Source organism: Camellia sinensis, chromosome 3 (genome assembly GCF_055761805.1).
Source record: "Camellia sinensis isolate YWXY chromosome 3, ASM5576180v1, whole genome shotgun sequence".
Taxonomy (NCBI): domain Eukaryota; kingdom Viridiplantae; phylum Streptophyta; class Magnoliopsida; order Ericales; family Theaceae; genus Camellia; species Camellia sinensis.
The window spans coordinates 24,820,089-24,847,707 of record NC_138963.1 but is presented as its reverse complement, the minus strand read 5'-3'; the positions used below and the strand labels follow the sequence as shown (position 1 = coordinate 24,847,707).

The window sequence follows — 27,619 nt, the reverse complement described above, 5'->3', positions numbered from 1 at the left end:
CTATACGATCCGAGGTCTTTTTCGATGGGGTTGGGGAATATGCAAACGAGGTTGCATCAGTGGTGATGCATCTGCAACAGTTTAGTGCAGGTGATTGATGATGATGATGATTATTAAGAAGATTTATGAACAAGATTACGACACGTGTACGGTGGTGGTGCGGGTTTGTAATGTGGGGATTAACGTTCGTTCTTCTCACGTAACGGTAGTACTATATACACCCATTAGTGTACATATTAGTGTACTAACTAGTGTTATGATATCATTAATGACTCTATTTATTATATAAATTACAAATACTTAAAATTTTTAAAATTATATCACATCATCTATTAATATAGTAATATATACACTAATAAGTACATATAGCATCTATCTATCTATATCTATACTATATATATAACCAAATGTAATTGTTAGGTCCAAAGACTCCAAAATTTGATTCCTAAATCCTCATAATTTTGGAAAAATAAAATAAATAGGTGGCACATCTCTTTACTCCTCTTCTTACTATTCAAGTATTCTCACTTCCTCTCCCAATTGTGTTATCTAAAAAAATATTTAAAAAAATCAAATAATATCTTTCATTGGAGTTGTGGATATACATATGTATATAAAACCCCAGATATTTATCACCGTATCACATAAATTTAAATAATAATAATAAAAAAGAACTCACAACTCTCACAACTCTTATTCCCACTTATTTTATATATATATATATATATATATTTATATATAAAATAAAATGTTAGCATTTATCTGATTCACGTTTGCTTTTAAAAAATAAAATAACTTCATAGCCTATAGATAATATCAAGATTTCAAAGTTAAAATTTTATTTAATTTATTCTATTTTCTCATGTTTATATTATTTTATCTTTAAATTTGAACTTAAAATTTTACTTTCTTCAGAACTTCCTATCTCTTGGAGTTTATCTTCTATTTGAACTTGATTGTTATAGATTTTCATATATTCCAACTTAATCTTTTCAAAATTTATCTCCAAGTTTAACTTTATTTATCTTTAAAAATCGTCAATTAATTATCCATATAAATTTTAAATATGATATAATTCCAAGTATATCTTTTGTCTAAGTTTAATCTTTTCAATATAAGAAGAAGTGCTTAAAAAAGGAACCATGAACATGACATTGAAAAGAAAAAATATATATATACAATCAATATTGTGCCCTTTTCGACTCTCCTTCACGGTGCCTAAAAAATTTTGCTTTAAATTTCAAGTCACAAGTGATTGTTTTGTTTTTTCAATTGTATCAACTTTACATTTGAAATGTGTACTTACATGAGTTTTTGCCTTTGTGGGAAAGGGAGTTTATGTAAATGAATATTATTATTTTATTTTTGCTGTAAATTCTATTTATGTTTTTGTTTCTTTTTCTTTTTGCTACAATCTGTATTTTTTTATTTATTTCTTTTTTGGCTAATAGATCATCAAAATTTATTTGGATATGAATTTATGGTTTAAATTTAATCATCAATTATATTTGGTTGTTGATTGCCATGTTGAAATAACTTATGATTAAATTAATTTTCAACATCTCATTTCTTTTGAGACCTAAACCACAAATTTCTTCTATTTTTAAATATCTTTTCATGCAGATTCAAAGCCTGAGCAAAAGTAAGCTATCTCATATTTAAAATGTTAGGTTTTTTTGAATAATTTAAATATTTCTATTCATTATGTTTGTCCGTTCAATTTTAATGCATTTTCAAACCTATTTATGTTTAGTGAATCAACATAAAATTAAAGAGAAAAATTATTTGATTTTAATTCATTATATTGTGTGGGATAATTAACATAATATCTCTTATTGATTGAAAAAAAATGAAAAAATAGCATTCTTTTATTTAATGTTAGTCATTTTGATTAATTATAATTTTCGTATGCTTTTGTTACTACACTTTTGATTGTCTTAACTAACTCTTATTATCTATTTGTTATGCGATGATTTAAGATGAAAAAGATCAAAAATAATAAATAAACAGCAAGATAAGTGTTCGCATTTATTAGATAAATGTTTGCTAATAAAATAATTGATTTGTATTTTTTTTTTTAAATGTGATGTTAAAATTTTAAAATTAAATTTTCTATGATATCTTTAGCTCCTTATCTTTATCAAAAAAATTAAATTTGAATTCAAACACTAAACTTCCAAAACACATTATCTTTAAATTAAGTTTCCATATAAATTTGAACAACCACCAACAAAATCCAACATTGGAAACAAACCCTCAACAACATCTTTTTTTTTTTTTTTTTCCTCTTAACGCAGTGGTGGTCATAAAAATTTCTTTAAGGTATTAATATTTTATATCTCCTAACTCCAATAATTTATTTATTTTTCCTCTCTAGAGAAGATTATAATATACATAGAGCTTTACAAGCAATATCTCGAGGTTAATCATTTTTTTAATTGAAATCTATTTGAAGTCATAAAATTTCATGCAATTTTTTTTTCATCTTTATTCTATTGTATTATTTAATGATAGATCTTTTCAAGCAACATGTTCAAATTCATATAAATTTACATAGGGTCTATATATGGTTTTACATAAAATCTACTTAGGTCTATCAACTTTTTCATGCAATTACTCTAGATTTATAGATATTCGAATGCATTTTGTGATAGTACTTGAAAAGAATTTTTATTGAATAATTGCATATTACAATTATCAATCACTTCATTTTAACTCACCATAATAAATATATATATATATATATATATATATATATATATGTATATATTATGCATGTTTCTTAAATATATCATTTGTCCCATAATATTTAGTATAACTACTACTATACATTTTTAGTCTCTATTGATCTAATTATTAGTTATATATGATATCTTAAAAATTCATTTCAATAATTGATTGCAATTATTAAATTGATATATGTTATATATGATATGTTTTTTAATTTTTCATGTTGTGAAGTATTAAAAATTTTGAATGATGTATAATAAGATTTATATACACAAATTAAATAAAAATATTTTATTTACATTAGAAAATGCAACTAAATAGCATAAATTTTTTTTAAAAATTTATTATGTTCACTTTGTAAAATCCCGTGCATCGCATGGGTGACTACTAGTTATTCATGATGTAAATGTAAAAATATAATTGGTAAATTACCAATGCACTCTTAAGCTTTATTAGATTACTTTCTTTATAAATATTTATTTATTATAATTTTTTATTTAATAGGATTAATTAAAAATATATAATTTATAATTATTCTTTTATATAATATATTATAAAATTATTTAAATTATGAATTGAAACATATTTCTAATATTATTAATTGACTTGATGATTTATTAATAAAATGGGTGATTTGTTATGAAATTAGAAATCTCAGAAGATGACATGTAATTTCCAAAATCACAGAGAATGATTCGTATTTTAATTAAATCTCAAAAGATATATTTATAATTTATCCAAATATAAAATACTAAATTTATTGAAATGTTTAGGTAAATATCCTGGAGTATTGTTTCATATTGAGATTTGGATTTATATAAAAAATGTTTTGAAAATGATGAAAAACATTTTGCTTCCCTTTGAACTAGTATTTGAAATTTTTTTTTGAATTTTGAATTGTATTTGAAAAGATAACTTATTAAAAAGAGTTTAGAAAATTAAAAATTTATTTGGTTATGAATTTTTAAAATAATTTTGGGATGATTTGTATATATATATATATATATTTGTAGTTGAATAGATGGATAAGAGAAAAATTGATTGATTAATGTGTAAAATGCGAAAAAATGAAAAAATGCAAAGGAGAGAGAAAAATTAATTGATTGATTTAGTAATAAATTAATAAATAAATAAAAGTTGGAGAGAGGAGAGAGAAAAAATAATTTTGAAAAGTATTTTTAAAATTGATAAATCAAATACGTTTTTTGATTTTTTAATCCAAATATTAATTTAAAATCTAACTCAAGCGGTATCTTAGGGTTTTATACTTTTTATTTAGGGGGATTTGGTGATAGATTCCTCATTGTCTAATTTGTCATTCAAAATGACAAGAATTATATAGGTACTTTCAAAACCTCCTAATATTTTAAAACTTATTTCTTTTACTATACTACCCTCATATCTATCTGCTCTCCTATTAAGCCATCCTCACAGTATATTTCAGAATAAAATTTTACTTTTAATCATAGTAAACTTTACTCTGATTCAAAGTAAAATTTTACTCTGAAAGTACAATTTTACTCTTAATCAGAGTAAAATTTACTATGATTCAAAGTAAAATTTTATATTACTAAGCAAATCAACATGTTTTTAACCAGAGTAAAATTTGACTGTTACAAAAAATAAAATACATACTAAATGAACGAACTAAAGTCAAATTTTACTTTTAGATCTATTAACAAATAAAAAATAAAAAATAAAAAGCCAATTGAAAACAACAAGGCGACATCTACAGCTCAGATTCATGTTCTCGGGGGTATTATAACTACCTTTCGCTACTTTGTCTTTTCAAGCATTCGAGTGGAAAATCTCTACGAACAGTGTTTTTCGGCCAGCGACTCAACAACAGCAGTAGCAGTAGTACAGTGTCGTTCTGATTTCCGAAGTTGAAGAAGAGCGAGAGGAGAAGAAGTTGAGGTTGCGGAGGACCGATGAGGGTGGTGGTGACGAGGCAGATCAGCGGCGATGGAGAGAGGTAAATCTGTTCAGAGACAAATCAAAAACAACCTCAACCTCAACCTCACGTGTGAGCAGTAGAGGACGCCGCGATGGAGTTAAGGTCGGCGGAGGAAGTAATTGAAGATGATGATGATAAGACTAAGAAAAGAGAAAGAAGAACAAGAGTTTGGAGTCTAGATTTGTGATCTATGAACACAGAGAAGAGAGTTGATGGAGATCTCGATCGTGAGCAATGGAGGCAATGATGGATCGGTCGTAAGAGAGGAAGGGGAGGCGAGCAACAGTGAGAGTGGAAGAATGGAAGGCTAGCGACAGAGGTGGTGATGGATCAGCCGTGAGAGAAGGAGTGGAGGTGAACTGCGGTGAGAGAGGAATGAGGAGAGACAAGCGACGAAGACGATGGTGGAGCGGCCATGACAGAGGTATGTGAAGATTTAGTTGATGGTATAACAGTCTGATAAAATATTTAAATAATAAATTTTGTCCTGTCACGGCCCAAACCTACCCCTATGGGTTTAGCACCGTAACCGACTAGTAATCCAAGATTACCGAAGGCCTGCTTAACAGTAATAACAGTAATACAGAGTACAGGGGCTGGCGGAAGCCAAAACAGTAATTAAAAGATGTCCAATGAGCTGTAACAGTCAGTATGCAAAAAGACTTTTCATATATATTCACATTCAAAAATAAAACAGTATACACATACATACATACATCATTTACAGGCGTTCAGGTTAGGGACCAAATCCCTATCATAATAGTATAGTACAGGTACATATGTCAGTCTATACAGTGTTACAAAACCAGATACAAAAAGGGGAAAAACTAAAACACCCCAAAAAGCCCTAGCTTGAAGGACTTGGAACCTCGCTGTGAGGCACGATGGTTGGCTTTGATAAAACGGAAGCTTAGCTCGACGCTCCTAGCAACAGTCTGGTGCCTGTACACCTACATATATATATATATATATATATATATATAAAAGCAGCGAACTAAAGCCTAGTGAATAACATATGCATAAAGAGGTTAAGAATGAATGTCACTTCAGTATTGAAAACAATCATTTATCAGTATATCAGTCGTTCAGTTTGTGACTCATAATTCATGCCATAATAGTCATTCAGAAAATATAATAGTCATATGTGGTACATCCAATAGCAAAACAGTACAGTAGGTCTTAACAGACCGAGCAGTCAATAATGGCCATCAGTAATAGTTCCAAACATGGGAACCGACAGAGATTTCTGTAACAGTAGCAGTAACAGTTCAGTAACAGTAAATTGCTATGGATACCACGAATACAGTTCACAAATGGGACAAACATTCATTCAGTAAACAGTGTCATTTCATAAAGCAGTACAGTCATTGTTCAAAAAATAATCTCAATTGAACATATCTTTACAACATTGTTACCCACAGAGTTCTGGACTACAGATAAGCTAGTACGCGTCCTCGGATGCCAACCCTACACAGTTACAGAGTGAACACACACTAAGCTACACAATTGGGAAATAACAACTTAATCCCTATCTTGACTCGGTATGGTTCTACATCAATATCCTTATTAAGATGCCTTAAACTAGGTCTAGGAATGCCTAGGATAGAATGAGGATGCAAAGATGCACTTTAAAACACTTTTCAGAATTTTCAGAAAACAGGGTCCACGCTCGAGCATGGCTTTCCCCGCTCGAGCGGACATGTAGACAAAGGTTTCCCGCTCGAGCGTCACTTTCCCCGCTCGAGCGGACTGTAAAACATGGCAAAAGTAGTGGATGCACGAAATTCACGCTCGACAGGCGCTCGACCCCCGCTCAAGCGTGAGACACAAGTCCTCGCTCGAGCGTGCATTCCTCCGCTCGAGCGGACTGTAAAAACATGCAAAGTACTGGACACACGCATTTCACGCTCGAGCGTCACTTTTCCCGCTCAAGCGGACTGCATGAATTCAGTAGGTACGCTCGAGCGTGGAATCCCCCGCTCGAGCGTGAGTCCAAAATCTGGAAATTCCAAATTTGAACCTCAAGCTCAAAACTCAATTTTAATGCACCAAAATCGATCCTTTTAGGCTAATTTTCTGGAAAACACTTCAAAACCCATAATATTACATGTTTCAAAGGTCAATTTGAGAAATCAAAATCCAAAGATAGTTCAATTAAACACAAATTCAACAATAATTCAAGAACATGATGAACATGCAACATGCATGAACTTAACCAACTTCAAAGCTTCCAATTCATGCTCCTAAGAGCCAATTATTTCAAAAACTAGATGAAATTATGAGCTATGGTCAAAAGATGGACATGCATGAAGCAATTCCCATGAAAACAACCACAAAACTTCAAGATATGCACATGCATGCATGAATCAAGCTCCAATTCAACAATTTAATCCAATTCTTGACTCAACTCACTCAATTACCATGTACCATGCAAGAATCTACTAAATTTCATGATCAAGAAGGGAAATTTTCTACCTTATGTCTTAAGTTCAAGATGTAGAAGCTCAATATGCAATTCTCCTTCAAATTCTCCAAGCAATCTTTGATGAATTCTATTTTCTCCCAATTCCCTCTCTCTCTAGTCGGTTTTGCTCTAGGAAATGAGCTGAAGAAATGTTGTATCAGCATGTATGAAGTGGAGAGGGTTGCCTAGATAAATCCACTAGATGGCAATTTAGTGATTAAGGTCAACTCTTGTAATTTACCATTATTAAATCTAATTTAATCATACCCAATCACATTTCAATTAAATATATCATAAAATTACATAAATTCTAACGAGCATAAAACATTAAGCAATTTCGGATTCGGCCGCCGATAGGGCCTTCAATTAGCAGTTTAAACATAAAACACGAACAGATAGTTCACTGACAAACAGATAGAAATGCATTCAAACTAATACGTTCAATCAATTAGTTCAGGATTTCAGTCAATCAGTCAGTTAACATGCTTAATCATAGATTATTACTAATCAGTGATCTTATCAGTAAACAGTGGCGAGGGTTGTCACATGTCCTTTGTACAAGATTTTATAATTATGAGGGGGTTTTGAAAATATAATTTTTTTTCTTAGTTCTTTTAACAATAAAAGGAAGGTAAGAGGGATTTATAGCCAAATTTCCCTTGTATGTATTTATTTTTTTATAATAAGAATGTACCAAACAAATTAATTTTGATGGTAAATTACATTTACTTATTCTAAAGTTTGGAGAAAAAAAAAATACCAACCACCAATAATTTTGACATAATTATATTGATTTATTTTTTTACTAAAGTTAAAAAAAACTAAAACTAATGTTAGATAGTGTGAAATCACATAGATAAATAAGATAAAATATGCAATTTTAGTATAAAATAGATAGTAATATCATTGTTCATATAATTAACGAATTATTGATAAAAATAAATTTAAAACTTATACAGAGATTTTTTTTTTTTTTTTTTATGTGTGAGGGCGTGCACAAGAGAAAATACCGATTGCACTGTCATATTCCTTCACAGGAATGCCCCAATTTTTTTTAAAAAAAAAAAGATTTGGTGTCTACCAAAATGTGATGATCATGGAGTTGAAAATGGAAAAGAAGGATTAAAAGCGAAATGGAATAGAACTTTCAAACTTTTTAACTCAATTTCCTTTTAGAAGAAGGTGGGTTTGCACAATATATAATGTGAAGTAGTTTATTATGAACAAACATAATTTTATATTTGAGCACAGTTCTAACGAGAAGATTTATAATCCAATCTTTTAATTATCAAAAAATAAAATATGATAATTATGAAGATTACGTGATGTGATTGAGTTAGGCTTTTAGTTTTTTAATTAATTAATTATGACTCTCATTAATCTATGCTATTAACCGATCATATAACTTAACAATGAATGAATTTATATCTACTCTCTCAAAAAAAAAAAAAAAAAAAAAAGGTAAATTATGTAAATAGCTCCTATACTTTACACGATGTGTCAATTTGATTCCTGCAATTTCAATTTGCTCGATTTTGTCCCTTAATTTATCGGATTGTGTCATTTTAGTCTAATAAATAATGACTGTTAAATTAATTTAACGGAATGTCAAACAATGTGTCAATTTGGTCCCTGTACTTTACATGATGTGTTAATTTAGTCCCTGTAGTTTCAATTTTCTTGATTTTGATAGGGACTAAATTGACACAATGTGGAAAATACAGGGACCAAATTGATGCATTGTTTGATTTTTCGTTAAATTACCTTAATAACCATTATTTATTGGACTAAAATGACACAATCCGTTAAATTAAGGGGCAAAATCGAGCAAATTGAAACTACAGGGACCAAATCGACACATCATCTAAAGTACATGGACTATTTGCATAATTTACCCAAAAAAAGAAGAAGAATGTGTTGAACTTTAACTCCCAACACAAATCCTATTGAAAATTATGATTTTTTATACGGTTATTTTGGGCCATCTTTGAACTCAAATTTGAGTGGGGCCTACACGTCTTTTGAGGTGGGTCCAAAGAAATGATGTGTTCCTTATCACACGATAAGTCACACGATAAAGACGGTTGTCAAAACAATTTATGAGTGAATGAGAAGTTAATATCGTTTTTGAGTTCGTGAAATGAGAAATTAAAAGTCAAATGTGGGTTACTTTAAAATAGTTGTCCCACATTGAAATTTTAATAGAGTTTATGTGAGTATATAAGTTTTAGGTAGACATACTTGGGTTGGGCCGTAAGGGGCATCCCAAATTTGTAGAAGGGAGGAGTTATAAACAAAGTAAACCTTGGCCCAAACCACCACACGTACCGCCATTCGGCTGTGCCGTATGATTTGTAACATTAATTTTTTAGACAAAATTTATTTGATTTTTTTTGAATTCTTGTTTATTTCTAAATGGAATTAATTCAAATTTTACGCCAAATTTGAATTCAATTTTCCTGTCCAAACAGTGCTTCTTCCAGTTTCCAACAGGTCAAACTATTTTCAAACAGATTTTTGCATCTGTTCAGTTTGAATTACACCTATTCGGTAAAGGCACCAATTTGCCTATAAAATCAAACCCTCTTCCAGCAAATTCATCATTCGAAATTCTCTAAATTTCTTCCATTTTGCTCTCTTGCATAGATATATTCTTCATATTAGTTTTAGCCAAAATTCTGAGAGTATAGAATACAAATTCTAGTTCGCCGATTGTTTCTAGTGTTAATACAATCTATGTAAGATCATAGTATCCTGAGAGATAGATACCGTTATTCCGTAAGCACCTGAGCGGGGTGAATTTGTCTTAAGGATATAGTGTCACACATTTGACTTGGTCATTTTGTTAAATAAATTCTGTAAATAATTTATTTTATTTATTTAATTTGTTTCAAATTATTTTTATTATACACAGAAAATTATTCCACCACATTCTTCTTTGCCAAGTTTGGCCATTACATTACCCCTCATTTTGATTTGTTCTATGATGGTGTACAAGAGCACCTAGTTCTTTTTTTCACTACTAAAATCACCTTTCCATGACCCCAACCCATATTCCCTCCCACTACATTAATGGACTTCCACATAGCCGTCCGTTATTTATTTATTTATTTATTTTAATCACATAAATATATATATATATATATATATGTAACCTTGGGTCTATCATGTAAAGGGCCATAGCCTATGCAAGTGAAGTGGCCATATAGATCAATTCCTACCCCAACCCCCAAAATCCCCAATGAAATTCTATAATAAAAAAAAAGGGAACAGTCACTCTCATTATTTTCAAATTTCTAGTGGAAAATTCCTTTCCTTGCATTGTTTTGGATGGCTCTCAAATGTTGCTAGTTAGTCGTCCCAAAGAGTAGTAGAAACAACTACCATTAGTGCCCTAGTTTGACAAAAATAACACTACAAGTAAATTTTTAAGTGTAATAATTAATCATCCGTCTCTCCCATAGCAAAGATGAGAGAGGGATAGTATTGATAGTGCTTCTTTAGCTTATATTTATATAATTTGCCATCTATTACAATTGTCGCTTAGTGTGGCATTTCTCCACCTCCTTGCCCACCTCCTTAAAAGTAAGATATAGATATATATAAATTATATTCAGCTTGTTTGATTTTGAAATTCAGGGTTCATTTTTTAAAAAATATTTTTTTTTAATTTTTTTTTGTTTTTACTAATTTTTTAAAATAATTTAAGCAATTTTTTTTATTTTTTAAATACACCTAACATAAATACACTTAAAAAGTATAATATTTGTGATTTTTTTTTAAAAAAAAATTCACTAAATACTAAAAATACAAAACAAAAAAAAAAACAAAAATTCAATACATTTTCATATTCTTGTGAATTTATTGATTTTGAAAAAATATTTTTTATAAATATTTTACTTTTTAAATACATCTAAGTAAAGTGTATATAAAAAAGTAAAAAAATTACTTAAAATTTCAAAAATATTCACTTAAAAAGAACGAAAAACAAAAACTTAATTTTTAAAAAATTAAATTCAGAAAATTAAAATCAAACATAGTGATTTGAATCATAAAAAGAAAAAAAAAATGTAGTCTTACTAAACAAATCCAAGAAAAAATAAAATAAAAATAATGTTAGAAAATCATCTATTTCTACCATAAGAGCATCTCCAACCCTAAACCAAAGTTTTCATCAAATCTGAGTAAAAAAATGACTTTTTCCTCAATCTGATACCGAGTGTTCCAACGGTTGATTTTCATCTAATTTTTATCAAATCTGTGCCGGGATAACCGGTTGGTCGACCGGTTAAGCCAAATTTTTTTTTTTTTGGATTTTTTTGGAACTTTTTGAACCTTTTAGTGGTCGACCGGTAAGGTAATTTTTTTTTCAACTGTTTGACCTTTTTTTTGGAACTGTTTGAACCTTTTGGTGGTCGACCGGTTAGTCAACCGGCCGGTCAACCGGCTGGTCGACCGGTTGGTCTCCCCCAACGGTCATGCACAGTGTTTTGATGAAATGCGGAGCCTGTCCTCATTTTGGTGAAACGTTTGGTGAAATCTCGATTTGATATCAATTTGGTGAAACCGTTGGAGCATGAAAAAATGCTTTTTTCATCAAATTTTAAATTTGATACCAGATTTGGGTCAGGGTTGGAGATGGTCTAAAGTACCAACATTATGTTGATAAGAAAGATGATACCATCAAATAATTTTTCCTGACTTGGCCTCTAAAAACACGCATTCCAATTGGGGGTTCGTTTGAGAAGTAGGTTAGCTTTTTGACTTTTTAACCTGGTGCTAAAAAGTCTCGTTTGAAAAAGAATTTTTTGATTTTTTTGACTTTTTGTGAAAGAAAGAATGTAATAATTATGGGTTGAATGTGATATTTTGTCTTATTAGGCTAAAAAGCCTATTTTGTTTTTTTGTGGCTATTTTAGCCAAAAAAATCCAACTTTTTTCTTTCCAAACAGAGCCTGACTAAATCATATGCCCCTAATCTCCCTTGTCTCTCTGTCACAAACCCCATTTCTACCACACAATCAATTCTCTTGCACTAATCGTGTAATAGAAAGAGAGAGTTTAGAACAAGAAAGATCACTATCAGAAATCCACTCTCTACCACATGATAAATTTCTCCAATATTGATCGTGTAGTATAGAGAGAGTTTAGGACAGAGGGATACATGCTGGGCATAGGGTTATCCGACCCGCACAACACGCCCTACCCGACCCTACCTGCACACGTATGGGCAGTTTCACAAATACAATAGGGTAGGGTGCGGTTTGAAATATTTCAATTTTTCGGGTTACGGATTTGACCCGCACCCGCTACAACCGCTCGTATTATTTATTTTTTTTTGGAAAAAAGCTAGACCACTCATCTATTCCATCTATAGATGATATTTTTTGCCCCAACCCAAACAAAACCAATTGAGAACAAAACCCTAATCTCACTCTCTTATCTCATTGACTCACTGAGAGCACTGAAAGAGAGCTCTCATTATCTTCTTATTTCTCTCTCGTTTTTCATCTGCACAGCTCGCACGCGATGATCGATATTCGCAATCGACTTTCTTTTTCCGGCAACTCTGAGGTAAGGCTCTCTCTATCTCGCTCTATCTCCCCGATCTGTGATTTGTATCTCTATCTTTGTCTCGTTCTCTCTTCCCGATTTGTATTTTTTTAGGCAATCAAATCTGTCTCACCCTCTCTCATTTTTTATCTGTACAACTCGCATCAATCGACCTTCATCTTCTTATCTCTCTCTTATTTTTCATTTGCGCTGCTCGCACGTGATAATTGACCTTCGCAATCGATTTTCTCTCTCCGGCAACTCTAAGGTAAGGCTCTCTCTATCTCACTCTCTCTCCCCAATCTGTGATTTGTATCTTTGTCTCTGTCTCTGTCTCTCCAAAATCTGTCTCACTCTCTTTTGTTTGAAATTGTTTGAATTTTTTAAAATTGAATTTGTTTAGATAAGTTTGTGTTTTTGTTTTTGTTTAATTTTTTTGGGAATTTTGATCTTTGTAATCTGAATCTGGTGGGTGGGTTTGTTTGTTTGTTTGAATTTTAGAAGTGGATTGAATCTGAAATTTGCTATTATGCTATTATGTTATTTTTTAAATTGAATCTGATTTTTTTTTGAATCTGAATTGAATTTGAATGAAATTGAATATGATTTTTTTTTTTGAATCTGAATTGAATTTGCTATTCTGCTGCTGTTTTGTTATTTTTTAAATTGAATTCTGCTATTTTGTTACTCTGTTAATTACTTACTCTGGGTGGGTGTTATTGAATATGAATTGAAATTGAATCAGATTTTTTTTTTCAATATGAATGAAATTGAATCTGAATTTTTTTTTGAATCTGAATTGAATTTGTAGTACAGTTTGAAGGAGGATACTATTGAATCTTCCGCAGCGAATCCTCTACCTCCGGAATCTTCTAATTCTCAAATGAATCCCCCCTTAGCCGAACCCGAAAATGGTTGTCATTGATGAGTTGTCATTTAGATTTGTGGAGGAAGTTAGGTTTAGAAGATTTTGTAATGTCATGCAACCAAAATTCATATTAATCCCCTCTCATCATACCATATCTAGAGAAGCGCTTAACATATTCAAGAATAAAAAAGATAAGTTAAAGAAGGCCATGAAGGGTCGTAGAATTTGCTTTACTACAGACACTTGAACATCTATTCAAAATTTGTGTTACATGTGTTTGACTGCTTATTTCATTGATGATAACTGAAAACTTCAAAAAAGAATCATAAATTTTCAACAAGTTGAAGATCACAAAGAAGAAACATTGAGTAGGAAAATTGAGTCCTGTTTGATTGAGTGGAACATTGATAGCATACTCACCTTAACAGTTGATAATGCTAGTTCTAATAATTTTACCATTTAATATTTGAAAACAATAACCAAATATTGGAAGGGGACTATTTTGCAACACGAGTTTATTCACATGCATTGTTACTTTCAATGCTTTTTACAAAAAAATGTTTGTTATTGAAAACGAAATTACCCAATTAAATTTGGAGGAGGATAATACTGTGAGCACAATGGCAAAGACTATGAAACAAAAGTTTAGCAAGTATTAGGGGGATGGAAGTAAGATCAATTTGTTATTGTATGTTGCAGTTGTTCTTGATCCTACCAAAAAAATGACATACTTGGAGTTTTGCTTTTCAAATTTATTTCTTGGAGATAAAAAGAAGGTGGAAGATATAATAAACAAGGTTAAGAGTTGTTTGAGTCATTTGTATAGTCATTATGTCACACTTTATCCTTCAAATGAGAAACTTCCAAGTGTGAGTGAAGTTGTGAATATGGTAGAAGATGATAATGATGATGATCCTTATTCTTTGATTGACTCACAATTTAATTCCTATTTGGAAGGGTGATGCACTAGTGGATCTAAGTTGGAATTGGAACAATATTTGTCCGAAGTTGAACATTTTGTAAAGAATCAAACATTTGAGATTTTGGATTATTATAAGGTAAATACAACCAAATATGGAGTGTTATTGCAACTTGCAATGGATGTGTTGGCCATGCCTATTTCTACCGTTGCATCAGAGTTGGCTTTTAGTACGGGGGGCGTATTCTTGACTCATTTGGTAGTTCACTCTTGCCTTTTATGGTTGAAGCTCTTGTATGTACTCAAAATTGGCTTTAAAGTAACCTTCAAATTTCTCTTCAAAAGGCGTTGGATGATGTAGAGAAATTTGAGCAATATGACTCGAGTAATAGGGAATTTATTTATCTTCATTTTTTTTTTTTTTTTTTTGTATTGTTCATTTTGTAATGTAAGTTTTATTAATCTTCTCTTGTTGACTCCTAATTAGGTACTTTGGAGTCCAACGCATCTTCAAGTTCAACCTGTAATGTTGGTGCTAATACTATAATTGAACTCTAATCCATTTGCTCATTGGTAAATTTTTCATATATTCAACACATTTTCTTACCATATTGAGATGTAATATATAGACATTTGTTTATTTTTTTATTACTTTATTCTTTTACACTTTTTTTTGTCATAGAAATTATGAAGATTGAAGATTAAATTTATTATTCTTCAGTTTGTTTTTGTGCAAGGTTCATCAACCAAATGTTTGGAATTGAAATTTTTGGAACTTGGATGTGATTCATGATGATGGAGTTTGAGATATTGTGTTGCAAATATTTTTATTTTATTTGACAATAATTTTATTTTATTTTTTTCTTACATTTTGGATGTATGTAAATAGTTAACAAAGTTTGTTTGACAATAATTTTTTTTCATTTTATTATTACATTTTGGACGAATGTTATAGTTAATGAATACTTTTAGGTAGATAGAGAAAGTAGTTGGAAAATGAAATTGATGATTTAGTTAGGATTTTGAATGATTTTATTTTAATTGTATTGTTGGGTAGTAGATTAATTTTGAATGATTTGTTTGTGTTAGGAATTGATTTTGTTGTGTTTTTAATTTTATAAGTTTTAATTTATTAATTATTAATGTTGGAGCATTTTAAAAAATTGGAAGAAAATGACCCAAAATAAATATTTACAAAATGAAAAAAAAAATTCAAAAATTAATTTTTAAAAGAAAAAATCCAAATCGCAAACCGCCCGCACATCAGCAAATCCTATTCACACAAACTGCAAACCGTACTGCGGGCAGTTGCAGTTTGACTTTTTCCCAAACCGCATACATGCAGACTGGTCAAAACCCAACTGCTAACCACACAAATCCGGTCCACGAGCACCCCTAGATACAAGGGATCATGTGGCATTCCAATTTCGCATCAATTACAACCAAGGAGAGAAGATAATTTAAGATTTTAACTAACAGCACTAAAATTATAAAGGCAGGAGATGCTGATGCTTTTGAATAGATTTATCTGCTGAGTCAGTAGAACTACATTAGAAAAATGAAAGCAATATTACATGCAGATTGCACTATCTATCTATCATATGAATGTCCACAACTTAGAGGGTAAGGAAAGTAAATTGGTGCCTAACACAGAAAAGGCAGCAAAAAAGTATATAGGGCTAAGTCTACTTTATGACTCTGGCTATTCCTCCTTTGTTCCCCACAAAAAACAAACTTAACCAAACTGGGAAAAAAGTGAGAAATTGACTCGCATATTTCCCAACGAAAGGTTTCCACTAGACAAAGAAAGAAATCATATAATTTAACACTAAGAATGGTGGTGACCAGTCAATTAGTTTTCAAAATATCGGGTATCATTTATAGACAGAATCCTCCACCGTTCAAATAGTTTTCTTATCTAGACAACCAAGATTATTTGCGGAAAAGTTAAGCAGCAATGCCAAACACAATAATGTAATGCAACAAGTGTGGTTGACCCGCATCTAAACTGCAACTCAAGATATATCAAGAAAATAATAGCAAATTTATAAAAACAAGAGAGGGAAAATAGAACCCTAAAGTTAGAAGGAGAAAATCACTGTCCAGATATTATCTTGGCACATCCCAAAACAACGCTAGAAGGCAATAAGGTGGAAAGGAATAGAAAATAATGTGAGTTTCTCAATCTGCTTCACCACCAAATATCATGTCCTTAACCCAAAAAAAAGTATTCAATAAATCCAACAAAAGGTCTCAATACTCAGCAAATAATCAATCTACTAATAATATACAAACCACACCGAATTATAATTCTGGACATGCAAGAACACGAAAACCACCCACAAAATGTAGTGTTTATATCAGAACAATATTTATAAAATGAGTTGTGAGCTTTAAACATGATATCCTCGAACAGGATTTTAAATGATGGAAACAATTGCAGAACAGATTCTACTCGGTGCCTTGCATGTGAACCATCATATGTTGAGCTTGTGACTGCACACACACACAAAGAAAAAGAAAAGAAAATGATTCGACATATCCGACCAGGAAAAAGTATCGTGATAGTCTCATTCATTCAATCCTTGAAAGGATTGCATGATTTATCTCTTGTAAAAAATAAGAGATGATGACATCAAAATCATAAGTAACCAGAAAATTTAAGGAAATCATGAAAATTAGAACTGGTATGAAAATACTGTCAGTTTCTTAAACCTACACAACAAAAAAGTACTACAGCCATCTATTTCCGTGTCAGTGCACAGAGACATCACACAGCAACGTATGGACATCGAAATTAGTCTCATCTTTCATCTTCTTCTAAGGCTACTATGTGAATATAAATATTATGCAAAATAAGGCTTTTTCTCTCCCCCACTTCCACCCAAGGAAATAATTGCTCACTGCTCTGACAACCCTTTTATCTCCTTTGGGAACAAATTCCACAACCACAACACATGTAATTGAATCAGTTATTTTCTTTTTCTTTTTCTTTTTCTTTTTCTTTTTCCTTGAAAATATGCAAACCATATCATCCACGTTTTGCTTTTGCAAGTACTCACTACTCACAGTAAAAGCAGACATAAGAACAATCTCACTTGCTTTTCAAGGGACTTTTTTAGAGTCTAAAATGTTGGTATCCTCCAAACAATTTACAACTAGGGATTAGTTCTACAGAATGAAGAAAGACCCGAGGTACATCATCTTGGTGGGGTCTGTTCATAAGCTAATAGCTAAGGTTCTAGCCATGCGTTTGAGGAAGGTAGTTGGTAGTGTGATTTCCGACACCCAAAATGCCTGTGGGGTAGACAGATTCTTATGAAGTCTTGATGGCTAATGAAATGGACAACTCTAGATTGAAGGGCCTCCAGGAGTCATTTGTAAGTTGGACATTGAAAGGGCCTATGACCATGTAACTGATATTTTCTTATCTAATGTTATGGAAAGAATGGGTTTAGGGACAAAATGGAAAGACGGATAAATGGAAAGACGGATTAGATGGTGTATTTCCAGAGTCAGTATAGTATATTTTTTATTACCTTTTTATCATTATTTATTATGTTTGACAAGATTATATTCATACTAATATTTTCCCTCATTCTTGTTTACCTTATTTCCTTTCTCATCCTTTTCTTTCTGTTTCTTCCCCACTATTAGATACGGAGACATTTTGCTGTCATTGCCCCAAAAATGTGGTCTCTGCTGCAAATCCGCCTATAACCACAACGCTCTTAGAGTGTTCTCAATAAAAGAAGTTATACATATATATATATATACTAGCGGTAACCCGTGCGATGCACGAAAAAATAGACTATATATATTTTGTGTGATAAATAAATCATCTTAATCTTAAATTATATCTTAATAGCGACAAGCCATAATATTAAGCCATCTAGGTAGATGTCAACAATAATTAACTTACAAAATTTTACAATAAAATTTGATATGCATAAGAAATTATTAATTATAAAAATTGTTGAGAATAATAGTATCACAATCACTTGATAACATAAATAACTTGTATCAAACTAAACAAAACATTAAAAGAGAGAAATTCTATAAGCTCAGAAAAGTTATTATAAATTTATTTGGACTTTTAAATTAGTGGTGTATATTATCATTGTTGGATCAAATTATGAATAAATATCAACTTTTAATTATAATTTATAAGTAGTTTTTAAAAAATTTAATCTAAGTTTGTTGCCTTGCTTATAAAAAGAACTTCTCAAACAAATCATTAATTGATTATATTAGCAATTCTCTATCTTTGATTTCCTCTATCAATGACACACTCATATCATATCAAAGTATAAATCATTCTCCATAGTTTGAATAATACTTGCATAGTTCCTACGTCATTTTAAAAAAATTAATCAAAATAAGAATGTCATAGTATTATAAAAATTATATAAGAGAATAGTTTTAATCCATTTTATTTATAAAAAAATGATAAAATTTTTTTTGAATTGTACTTGAAAAAATATAACAAATGATAACTTTAATCATTATATACCCAAAAAAAAAATTATTTCGGTTACTCAACGAAAAAATGGTTAAATACAAATAGAGTCATGAACATTAAATTAAATCATATGGGCTCTAAATTGACAATATAATCTAGCAAATCAATTAATAATAACATAGAGATATTGACAAATATGTAGTACTTCCCTATCATCTTTGTATTATATTCATTAATTTTATATATTATATGAAAGTTTTGTTCGTTTCGATCCTTCAATAAAATAAGGATCAAGAAAACAAATTTGATAAGAAATTAATCCTAAACTTAATTATTGAAAAGGCAAAAATTTCAAAGAGAGAATTTAAAGATGGGATTGAAGAAAAACTATAACGAATGACAGCCTTATAAAAAAATTAAAAAAAAAAACAAAACAATGATCTAATGCAAATTATTTTTAATAACTAATAGAAAGAATATCAAATTATTACCTTTTATAAATATAGTGAAGAAAATTAATTTTGTGAGATTTTTGTGCTACCTTCTCCCATGTAACCTTTATAATTTCATTATTAATACTATTCTCATTCAGAGCGATAATTTTTATTTTTATTTTTTTTTATAATCTTTATCATTTGGTAGATAATAACGAATAATAAAAATTATCAAGAGAAGGTTAAGAATTTAATAGGAGATAAGAAGTTATAGATAAGAGCATTTCATAAGATAAAAAATTTAAAATAAAAAAAAGATAATACATGATAGGAAAAAAAAATGAACAAATCAAAATAAAGATTTAGATATATATGTTTTTGATAGATATATAGATTAACAAATCATATTTTTATCTAAATTTTATTATTTTAATTTTTTGAAAATAAATTATTTAATCTTTATCTTTATCTGTAGGTCATGAAATTAATCTTTATAAATTATTTATCAATTTTTATATGTTTATTTATCTATAAGTCATGAAATTATTTTTTTAAAACAATTTTTAAATTTTTTATCTTTATCTATAGGTCATAAAATAAATTTTTATAAATTATTTATGAATTTTTGTATATTTATCTATAATGAAATTAATTAAAGTATGAAATGAGGGGGGGGGGGGAAAGAGAGTTATTTTGCTCTTTTTTTTAAAAAAAAAATCAATTATTTAATCTTTATCTTTATTTGTAAGCCATAAAATTAATTTTTATAAGTTATTTATCAACTTTTATTTGTTTATTTATGGGAAGAAATTTTAAATTATCTATAAGTTATGAAATTAATTTTTTTAAATTAATTGTTTATTTCTTATCTTTATCTAGTAGATTATAAAATTAATTTTCAGTTTTTATATGTTTATCTATATGGACGAATTTTGAAATTCAAATCTTTATCCATAAATAATGAAATTAATTTTAATTTTAATTAATCAAACAAATAAAAAATGAAAAAAAATAGAAAACATGAAAGGCAATCAAAGAAGGTTGCCATGTAAGAAAGAGAGTGTTTTAAAATTATGAGAATTTAGGAATAAATATTTGGAGGCTTTTGACAAAATAACTACATTTGGTTATATAGATAGTATAGATATACAGGAGAAGATGAGAATTCAGAGAATTCAGAGAAGATAGATAAAAAGGGTTATAATATCTAATATCTAAGGATAAAAAGGGTTATAAGAAAATAGATAGGACTTAATATTATACATATCCAATGTATGTGATCTCCTGCTAAATCCCCTACAAAAAACTATAGTTATGGTAACAAATTCATCCCAAATATGTCTAATAGAAGAAAATATGACAACATAATTGAAAAAAAGACTCCTAATAAAATTCTAATTACTCCGCTAACAACTTGATGTGAATCTCGCATCAATTAGGACGCAACACCCTAATATTTAACTAACATCAAGTATCTTAGCTCAACATTGCTACTTAAAAGGTCATAATTTTTTTTCCTTCTTGTGATGCCAATGATGTACTTTAAAGATGGTGGCTAGCAGTTGAAACACCACCGATTAACAAATGCAAATTAATTTCAATGATGGAATTTCCAATAGGTTTGTGCCCTTCTCTCTATGACTGGTCAATAGGAATGTAAGAAAAATTAAAAAAATTGACCAAACCAATTGAACCGGACCAAACCGATTATATTTGGTCAGTTTTTTAACAAGAAGCGGTATGTTCAGTTTTTAAACTTGATTTTTTCGATTTTTGGTTGGTATCGATTCAAGCACCTTGTGCACCGAATTAAACTGAAACCGACCGCTTCAACATGTATTATATTTATAAGATATATAATTTAATAATATAATAATATTAATAAGTATAACAAATTATTAACCTTAATTAATTAACCATATCATCTTTATAACCTAAGTTTGTAAACTCTTATTATATATAATCTTTAACTCTAACTCATTATTCTTGAAACTTTAGCATTTTTTTAACTTTTTTTTTTTGTTTTTATTTTTGTTGATCTAGGAATTGAAAAGTATTTATTAAATAGATGGATTAGATTGGCTATGTTTGAAATGGTGGACAAATAACTAATTTAATGTTTTTATATAGATTAGTAATTATATTTAAAAGTTGCTCAAATTTGAAATGTTCTAAACCGATTAAACCACACCGAACTAAACCATTTCAATCGGTTTAGTTCGGTGGGGTTTGATGGGTGAAGCAGTATGTATGTATCGTTATTTAAAATAATAAAACCGACATTATTAGTTTGATGATTTTTTTTTACCTAAATACCGACTATGCCGAACCGATTACATACCAGCTAGCCAAGATGAGGTTGCTCCCAATTTTGGGAGAAGCGAACCTGGACAAACCCATAATTCTAGCCACCAAGCCACAATTCTTCAACAATCTTCAATGTTGGGTGCCTAGGCCCTGCTCCTAGCCTAAGAATCCAAAGTGGTGTAATAGTGGTAATGGTAGTTATAGAAGTCTCTACTAGAGGGTAGAAGAAAATAGGGAAGGCGTAGATGAGCTAGGAGGGGGTGCACCAAACCATGCTTCTAAGTAGGAATGGCAATGGGGGGCAATGGGGTGGATATTAATTCTCCATCCCCATTCCCCTATAATAAATTTTCCCCATTCCCCATTCCCCATTCCCCATGGGTACTACCCTCCCCATTTTTTAATGGGTATGGATTTTCCCCAACCCACTTTAATCCCCATTTTTATTTTTTATATTTAATGTTAACAACCACTTTTTTTTTTTTTTTTTTTTTTTTTTTTTTTTTTTTTTTTTTTTTAAGGTTCACAACAAAAACTAAATATACCTTCAATCTTTTTTCTTTCTTTTTAAATATATTTAATGTTAACAAATTTTTTTTATTTTTTTTATTTTTTATTTATTTATTTTTTTAAGGTTCACAACAAAAGTTAAATATACTTTCAATCTTTTTTCTTTCTTTTTTAATACGGACTTCGCTTTCACATTTCGTAACAAACATAGATTTCCTCTTTCAGTGTTTGTCTGTTCATGTGGTTACAAAAAATGTGAAAGCTAAATATACCTCCAACCAAAGTTAAACAAGAGTCTTGTTTAGCTTTCACTGTGAAATCTATGTTTGTTAAAAGATTGGAAATCTATGTTTGTTACAAAAAAAAAAAAACAAACATATGGGAAATCTATGAAATCTATAAAAGATAGGAAAAAAACAAAGATTGGAAATCACTGTGAAATCTTCGCTTTCACCCTCAAGACTCTTGTTTAGCTTTCACTGTGAAATCTATGTTTGTTACAAAAAAAAAAAAGATTGGAGATATATTTAGCTTTGGTTGTGGATCTTAAAAAAAAAAAAAAAAAAAAAAAAAAAAAAAAAAAAAAATTGGTTGTGAACCTGAAAAAATAAATAAAAAAAAAAAAAGAAAAAAGTTTGAATGTATATTTAGTTTTAGTTGTGAATCTTAAAAAAAAAAAAAAAAAAAAAAAAAAAAAAACATATGGGGAAATTAGTGGGTACCCATCCCCAACCCATCCCCTGTGGATATTTAAAGAATATCACCTACCCTACCCAATGGATAAGAAAAAGAGGGGAAAACCCATGTATTTGGGTTGGGTCTCCATGGATACCCACAGGGTAGGTTATCCATTGCCATCCCTACTTCTAAGTAGGGATGGCTGATCAGAGGCACCTCAGCTACACCAAGTGGTACTCCTGATTGCACCTTGGGATGCCCTATGTGAACAGGGCATGGGAGGATCATGGCCAATGGCCTACCAAGCCACACTGCTACCAAGTGGGGGTGGCCAAGTGAGGCTTTGGGCCATGCCTCAAATTCCCCATGCTTTGAATCGTTCGCTTGGTGCATTGACATGCAGCTAAGGTGTCGAGTGCATTAGTAGGCCGAGCTATACCACGTGCATTGACATGAGCCCAATAATACATTTGGGAAGTGCCGTGGCACCCTAAGGGCTTGCCATGTAGAACTGTATTTCTTGAATTGGAAATGGCATCATGCCCTTGAGGCTCACTACATAGCAAAGGTGATCCAGATACTCACATCTCCAAAAACAAACCAACAGCTGCTTGCACCTCTCTACTCTCCTTTATAAGGCCTTACCTATACCCACCATCCAACCACAAAATTTTCCTCTTGTATTGACTTTACCATGCATAAAATTTCACACTGAAAGTAATTAGGAATTCCTCATCAACAATGCATTAAGGATGCCATCATAGACTATATCCATGTGTGCAGAGAGAGAGAGAGAGAGAGCTTTTACTTGAGAATTTCCATAATTGATGCCTTGCGAAAATGAACCTTGATATGCAAGCTGTACAGACAATGAGAATGGCATGGTAAGACAAGCTATGACTATCAATCAAAGCAGCCACATAGATGCATAATGAAACATTTCCGTCACTACAAACAGAACATTGTACAAGATACTCCAAAAATTTATGTACCTGAGCATTTGGACCAGGATGAACCCCATCTTTTCTACCAGACCCTTCCCCACCCTTCCCTGATCCCTTGGTATCACCCTAGCAAAATTCAGAATTTTAAAAACTAAATTTTTTGTAGAAGCCAACAGACTATACATAAAATCACACATAAACAATTATATACATACCTCCATCTGCAACATGCCGTTCGATCCCGAACAGAACCCAAAAAAAAAAAAAACAATAATGTTATTCAAACAGACATACAAATCAAACATCTATACACATATGGAAAAAAAGTGCCAAAAAAAAAAAAAAAAACACCTCTCTGTATCGAGTCAAGTACTTCTTGAGAGGATCAATATAATCTTCAAACCCTAAAGTCGCCATTGCCCACAGCAAATCATCCCCATTGATCGTCTTCCTCTTCTCTCTCTGACACTTATCGCTCGCCCTTCAAATTCAGTCACCAAATACCTTTCATTAATGAACATCTATATCTAGATAATTAGAAATCAAATCAAATTCATACTCGCTGGTGACGAAGCTGATGAACTCCGAGACGCATTCTTGGACAGTCTCCTTGGCGTCCTTAGCGACCTTCCCGTTGGCCGGAAGCGCCTTCTTCATGATCCGACTGATATTGGCGATCGGGAGGTACCTATCCTGCTCGCGAACGTTCGACCTAGGGCTCTGCTCGCCGCTCTCGTGACTCCCACCGCCGGGACTCCCCAGAGCACCGTCGGCCATCTTCCCCAAAAACCTAGGTCAACAAACCAGAAAACCTACACCACCACAACAACAACAACAACAACAACAACATCATCATCATTGTTCGATTGTAACAAAACCCTAGCTCAGCCATAACAGTACAGTGGATATAGAGATAGGATGCGAACGTATGTATGTATAGAGAGAGAAATGGAGGGAGTTGGTTGGTTGGTTAGTTGCTTACAGTTAGTTTGTTAAATTGGGCGGGAGAAATAGATCGAAGGGGGGGGGGGGGGGGGGGGGGGGGGGGGGGGGGGGGGAATCGGACGCTGGAGAGGAGGGGAGAGAGGAGACGACTCAGATCTGAGCTTTGTTTTTATCAACACCGTTCGTTCTTGGCTGTGTTTGCTCCGTTTTTTTCTTCAATTTTTTTTTAATTATTTATTATTATTGAATAAATTACATTTTGCTCCCTTATGTTTGGTCAAATTTTCACTTTGATCCTGAACGTTTTTTTTTTTCTCATTTTATCCCTTCATGTTTTAAGTTTTTTTTTTTTTTAATTTTTTTCCCTAAAGCTACTCTTTGTTAAAAATTAGACACAAAATGTCATAATAACTGTCACATAATATATAAAATATATTATTATATTAAAATTTAAGTTTATGTCAAATGTATGAATTATATAATAAAATATTTTTATATTATGCAATTGTCAATATCATTTTTTTGTCTAATTTTTAATATAAATTAATTCTAGGAGTAAAGTGGGGGAAAAAAAAAACCTTGAAATATAGTGGGTTAAAGTGAAATAAATTTTAAACATCAAAATGAAAAAAATATTTAACGTGAAAGGGGCAAAATATAATTTATCCTTTTTATTTTATCCATCTCTAGTACAAAAAATTAAGGGGTGATTTGGGAAGTTAGTTAAAAGTTGACCTTTGATTTTTTTTAGTTTTTTTTGTCCTTTCATATGTAAAAAATATGAGAGATGATATGACTCAAAATGAAAAAATTCTATTCCATACACCTAATTAGCTCAAGACACATACATAATAAAATATTAGTTTAATAACAATTATATCATAAATAAAAATGACCATAATAAACATTCAGTAACACCCATAATATTATATGAAAAAATTCTCGATACACATCTTTTAAGAATAAAAAATTTCAATGTAGACCTTTTGAACAATCAAAGCCAAGGTGAAGACTCGCAGATACATTGGCAAAGGCCATGAAAGCCTCCGATGATCTTTACAACATTCGGGACTTTTATTTTCCATCAAACCCAGATGACTAAATCTTCAAATTACAATCTGATTCAGATCTCGCTCTCAAGCTCCTCGATTCCATTGCTTCTGGTACTTACTCAAAAACTCTTCAATTATGTGTATAATTATTATTATTAAGGAAAATAATAGAATTCTATGTTTGTTATAATAAAATAATAAGACCATTTGAGGAGAGCACAATGAAAATTAAACTGATTTGTGCTTTTTCCATTTATTCATAGGTTTTTAAATTGTTATTCTGATTGGAGATTAATTTATTTTTATTAATGTTTAGAAGTGTTTGTTTATTTTAGTTGTGTGTAAGGAAGAAGTGCACTATTTTGGAAGATTTATAATGGTCTTTAATGGAGATCTTTTATGCAAGTCTTCAATGGAGAAAATTTCATTTCGAACCAAAGTCTTCTTCAAGGGCGTGGATGAGTCAATGTGGAAGTAGGGTTAATCAAAAGTGTGTGAAAAGAGAGTTAGTTGTGTGTGTACAACGGTTATAAGTGAAGGGTAATTGTAATTGTAACTTTAAGTGTGTGGATTGAGAAAATTAATTGATAATCAAATTAATAGATGTGTATTGAGAAAAGATGTGTCTTGAACTAATTAGATGTGTAGAAATAGAATTTCCTCTCAAAATGGGTTAAAAGCTAAAAGCTAACTTTTAGCTAGCTTCCCCAAATTGCCCCTAAGTAGGTGTTTGGGGTAAACTAAAAAAAGTGCACTTTTTTACCTAAATACACTTATTTGGGTCACATCTATTAAGATCTCCTCTTTACTTTTTTAACAATTTTTTCTACTTTTCTACACTTTTTTTATTTATTTATAAAAAGTTAAAAAGTACATTTATTTAGAACATCTCAAACCAAATCTCCTCCAATTTTTTTTATTTTTTATTTTTTAATGTTCATAAATGTGGGACCCAATGGTTCATACACATGAATAAAGTTTTTTTTTGTTTGTTTGTTAAATTAGGGTTCTTTTTGGTTACTATTTTACATATCAATCAATCTAATTAAATCACCATTTTATAGATATAGATTATATTTTACGAGAAACCAATGCCAATTAAGATGTTGCTAATGGTTTTGAAGTTTTGGAAAAAATTTAATTTTTCCTTAACTTTGGTTTATTTTTTAGGTGGGACCCATACGCCAAAGTTGATGGGTCTAAGTGGTAATGCGTTTTATGCCACATTGTGATTCACGTGATATGTTTGATTGCTCAAAACCATTATCGGGTGAATGGGAAATTGAAACTAAAGTGAGCTCCATGGAAATGAAATTTTGGTAGAAATTTCTTAAATGTGTGGTTTAAGGCTTGTCCTACATTGGTTTGGTAGGAAGAATTTTGTAGGTTTATAGGGCATGCGTTTGTAATTTGGAGAGGGCCCCAAAGGGCACCCTAAGCTTGTAGAAGGGAGAGATTATGGACATATTGAGCTAAACTCATTGGGCCCAAAAATAAACACGCGCCGTCGTCTGGGTGGGCTGGGCTTGGGTGCGAGTATTATTTAGTACACAAATAAAATTTATTTCATTAAACACAATAAAGATTATTCAACAACTTGAACATTTCTTGTCACATGATAAAGATATTACTTGTGTTATGAAACATCTTCTGTAAAGATGAATGACTACATTTATTATGTAAAATAGACTTTTGTATAACCTCAATATGTAATAAATTTTTTTGCTATTTTGGTAGTGCCTAATAAATAAAATGTTTCTTTGTTCGATTTGTATAGGAGAGGTGAAGTGAAGAAG

The 27,619-nt window shown here is 30.7% G+C and overlaps 1 protein-coding gene across 1 annotated transcript; it reads right to left on the bottom strand.

The window, feature by feature from the left end:
- Positions 1-16,681: 16,681 nt before the first annotated feature.
- LOC114269327 (nuclear transcription factor Y subunit B-10) lies at positions 16,682-24,981 on the bottom strand. The gene is made up of 7 exons (XM_028210642.2): positions 24,809-24,981; positions 24,386-24,638; positions 24,178-24,307; positions 24,042-24,047; positions 23,875-23,952; positions 23,691-23,741; positions 16,682-16,987 (listed from the first exon to the last, which is right to left on the bottom strand). The coding sequence occupies exons 2-7, from the start codon at positions 24,601-24,603 to the stop codon at positions 16,943-16,945; spliced, it is 528 nt and encodes a 175-aa protein (XP_028066443.1). The 5' UTR covers positions 24,604-24,638; positions 24,809-24,981; the 3' UTR covers positions 16,682-16,942.
- Positions 24,982-27,619: the final 2,638 nt, after the last annotated feature.

Excerpts from the sequence above, each read along its gene's own strand:
- LOC114269327 (XM_028210642.2), bottom strand. The coding sequence starts at position 24,603 with ATGGCCGACGGTGCTCTGGGGAGTCCCGGCGGTGGGAGTCACGAGAGC. Across the intron at positions 24,308-24,385 it reads ATCAGCTTCGTCACCAGCGA|GGCGAGCGATAAGTGTCAGA; the intron begins GTATGAATTTGA and ends CTGAATTTGAAG. Across the intron at positions 16,988-23,690 it reads TCAATTATGGAAATTCTCAA|TCACAAGCTCAACATATGAT; the intron begins GTAAAAGCTCTC and ends GTGTGTGTGCAG.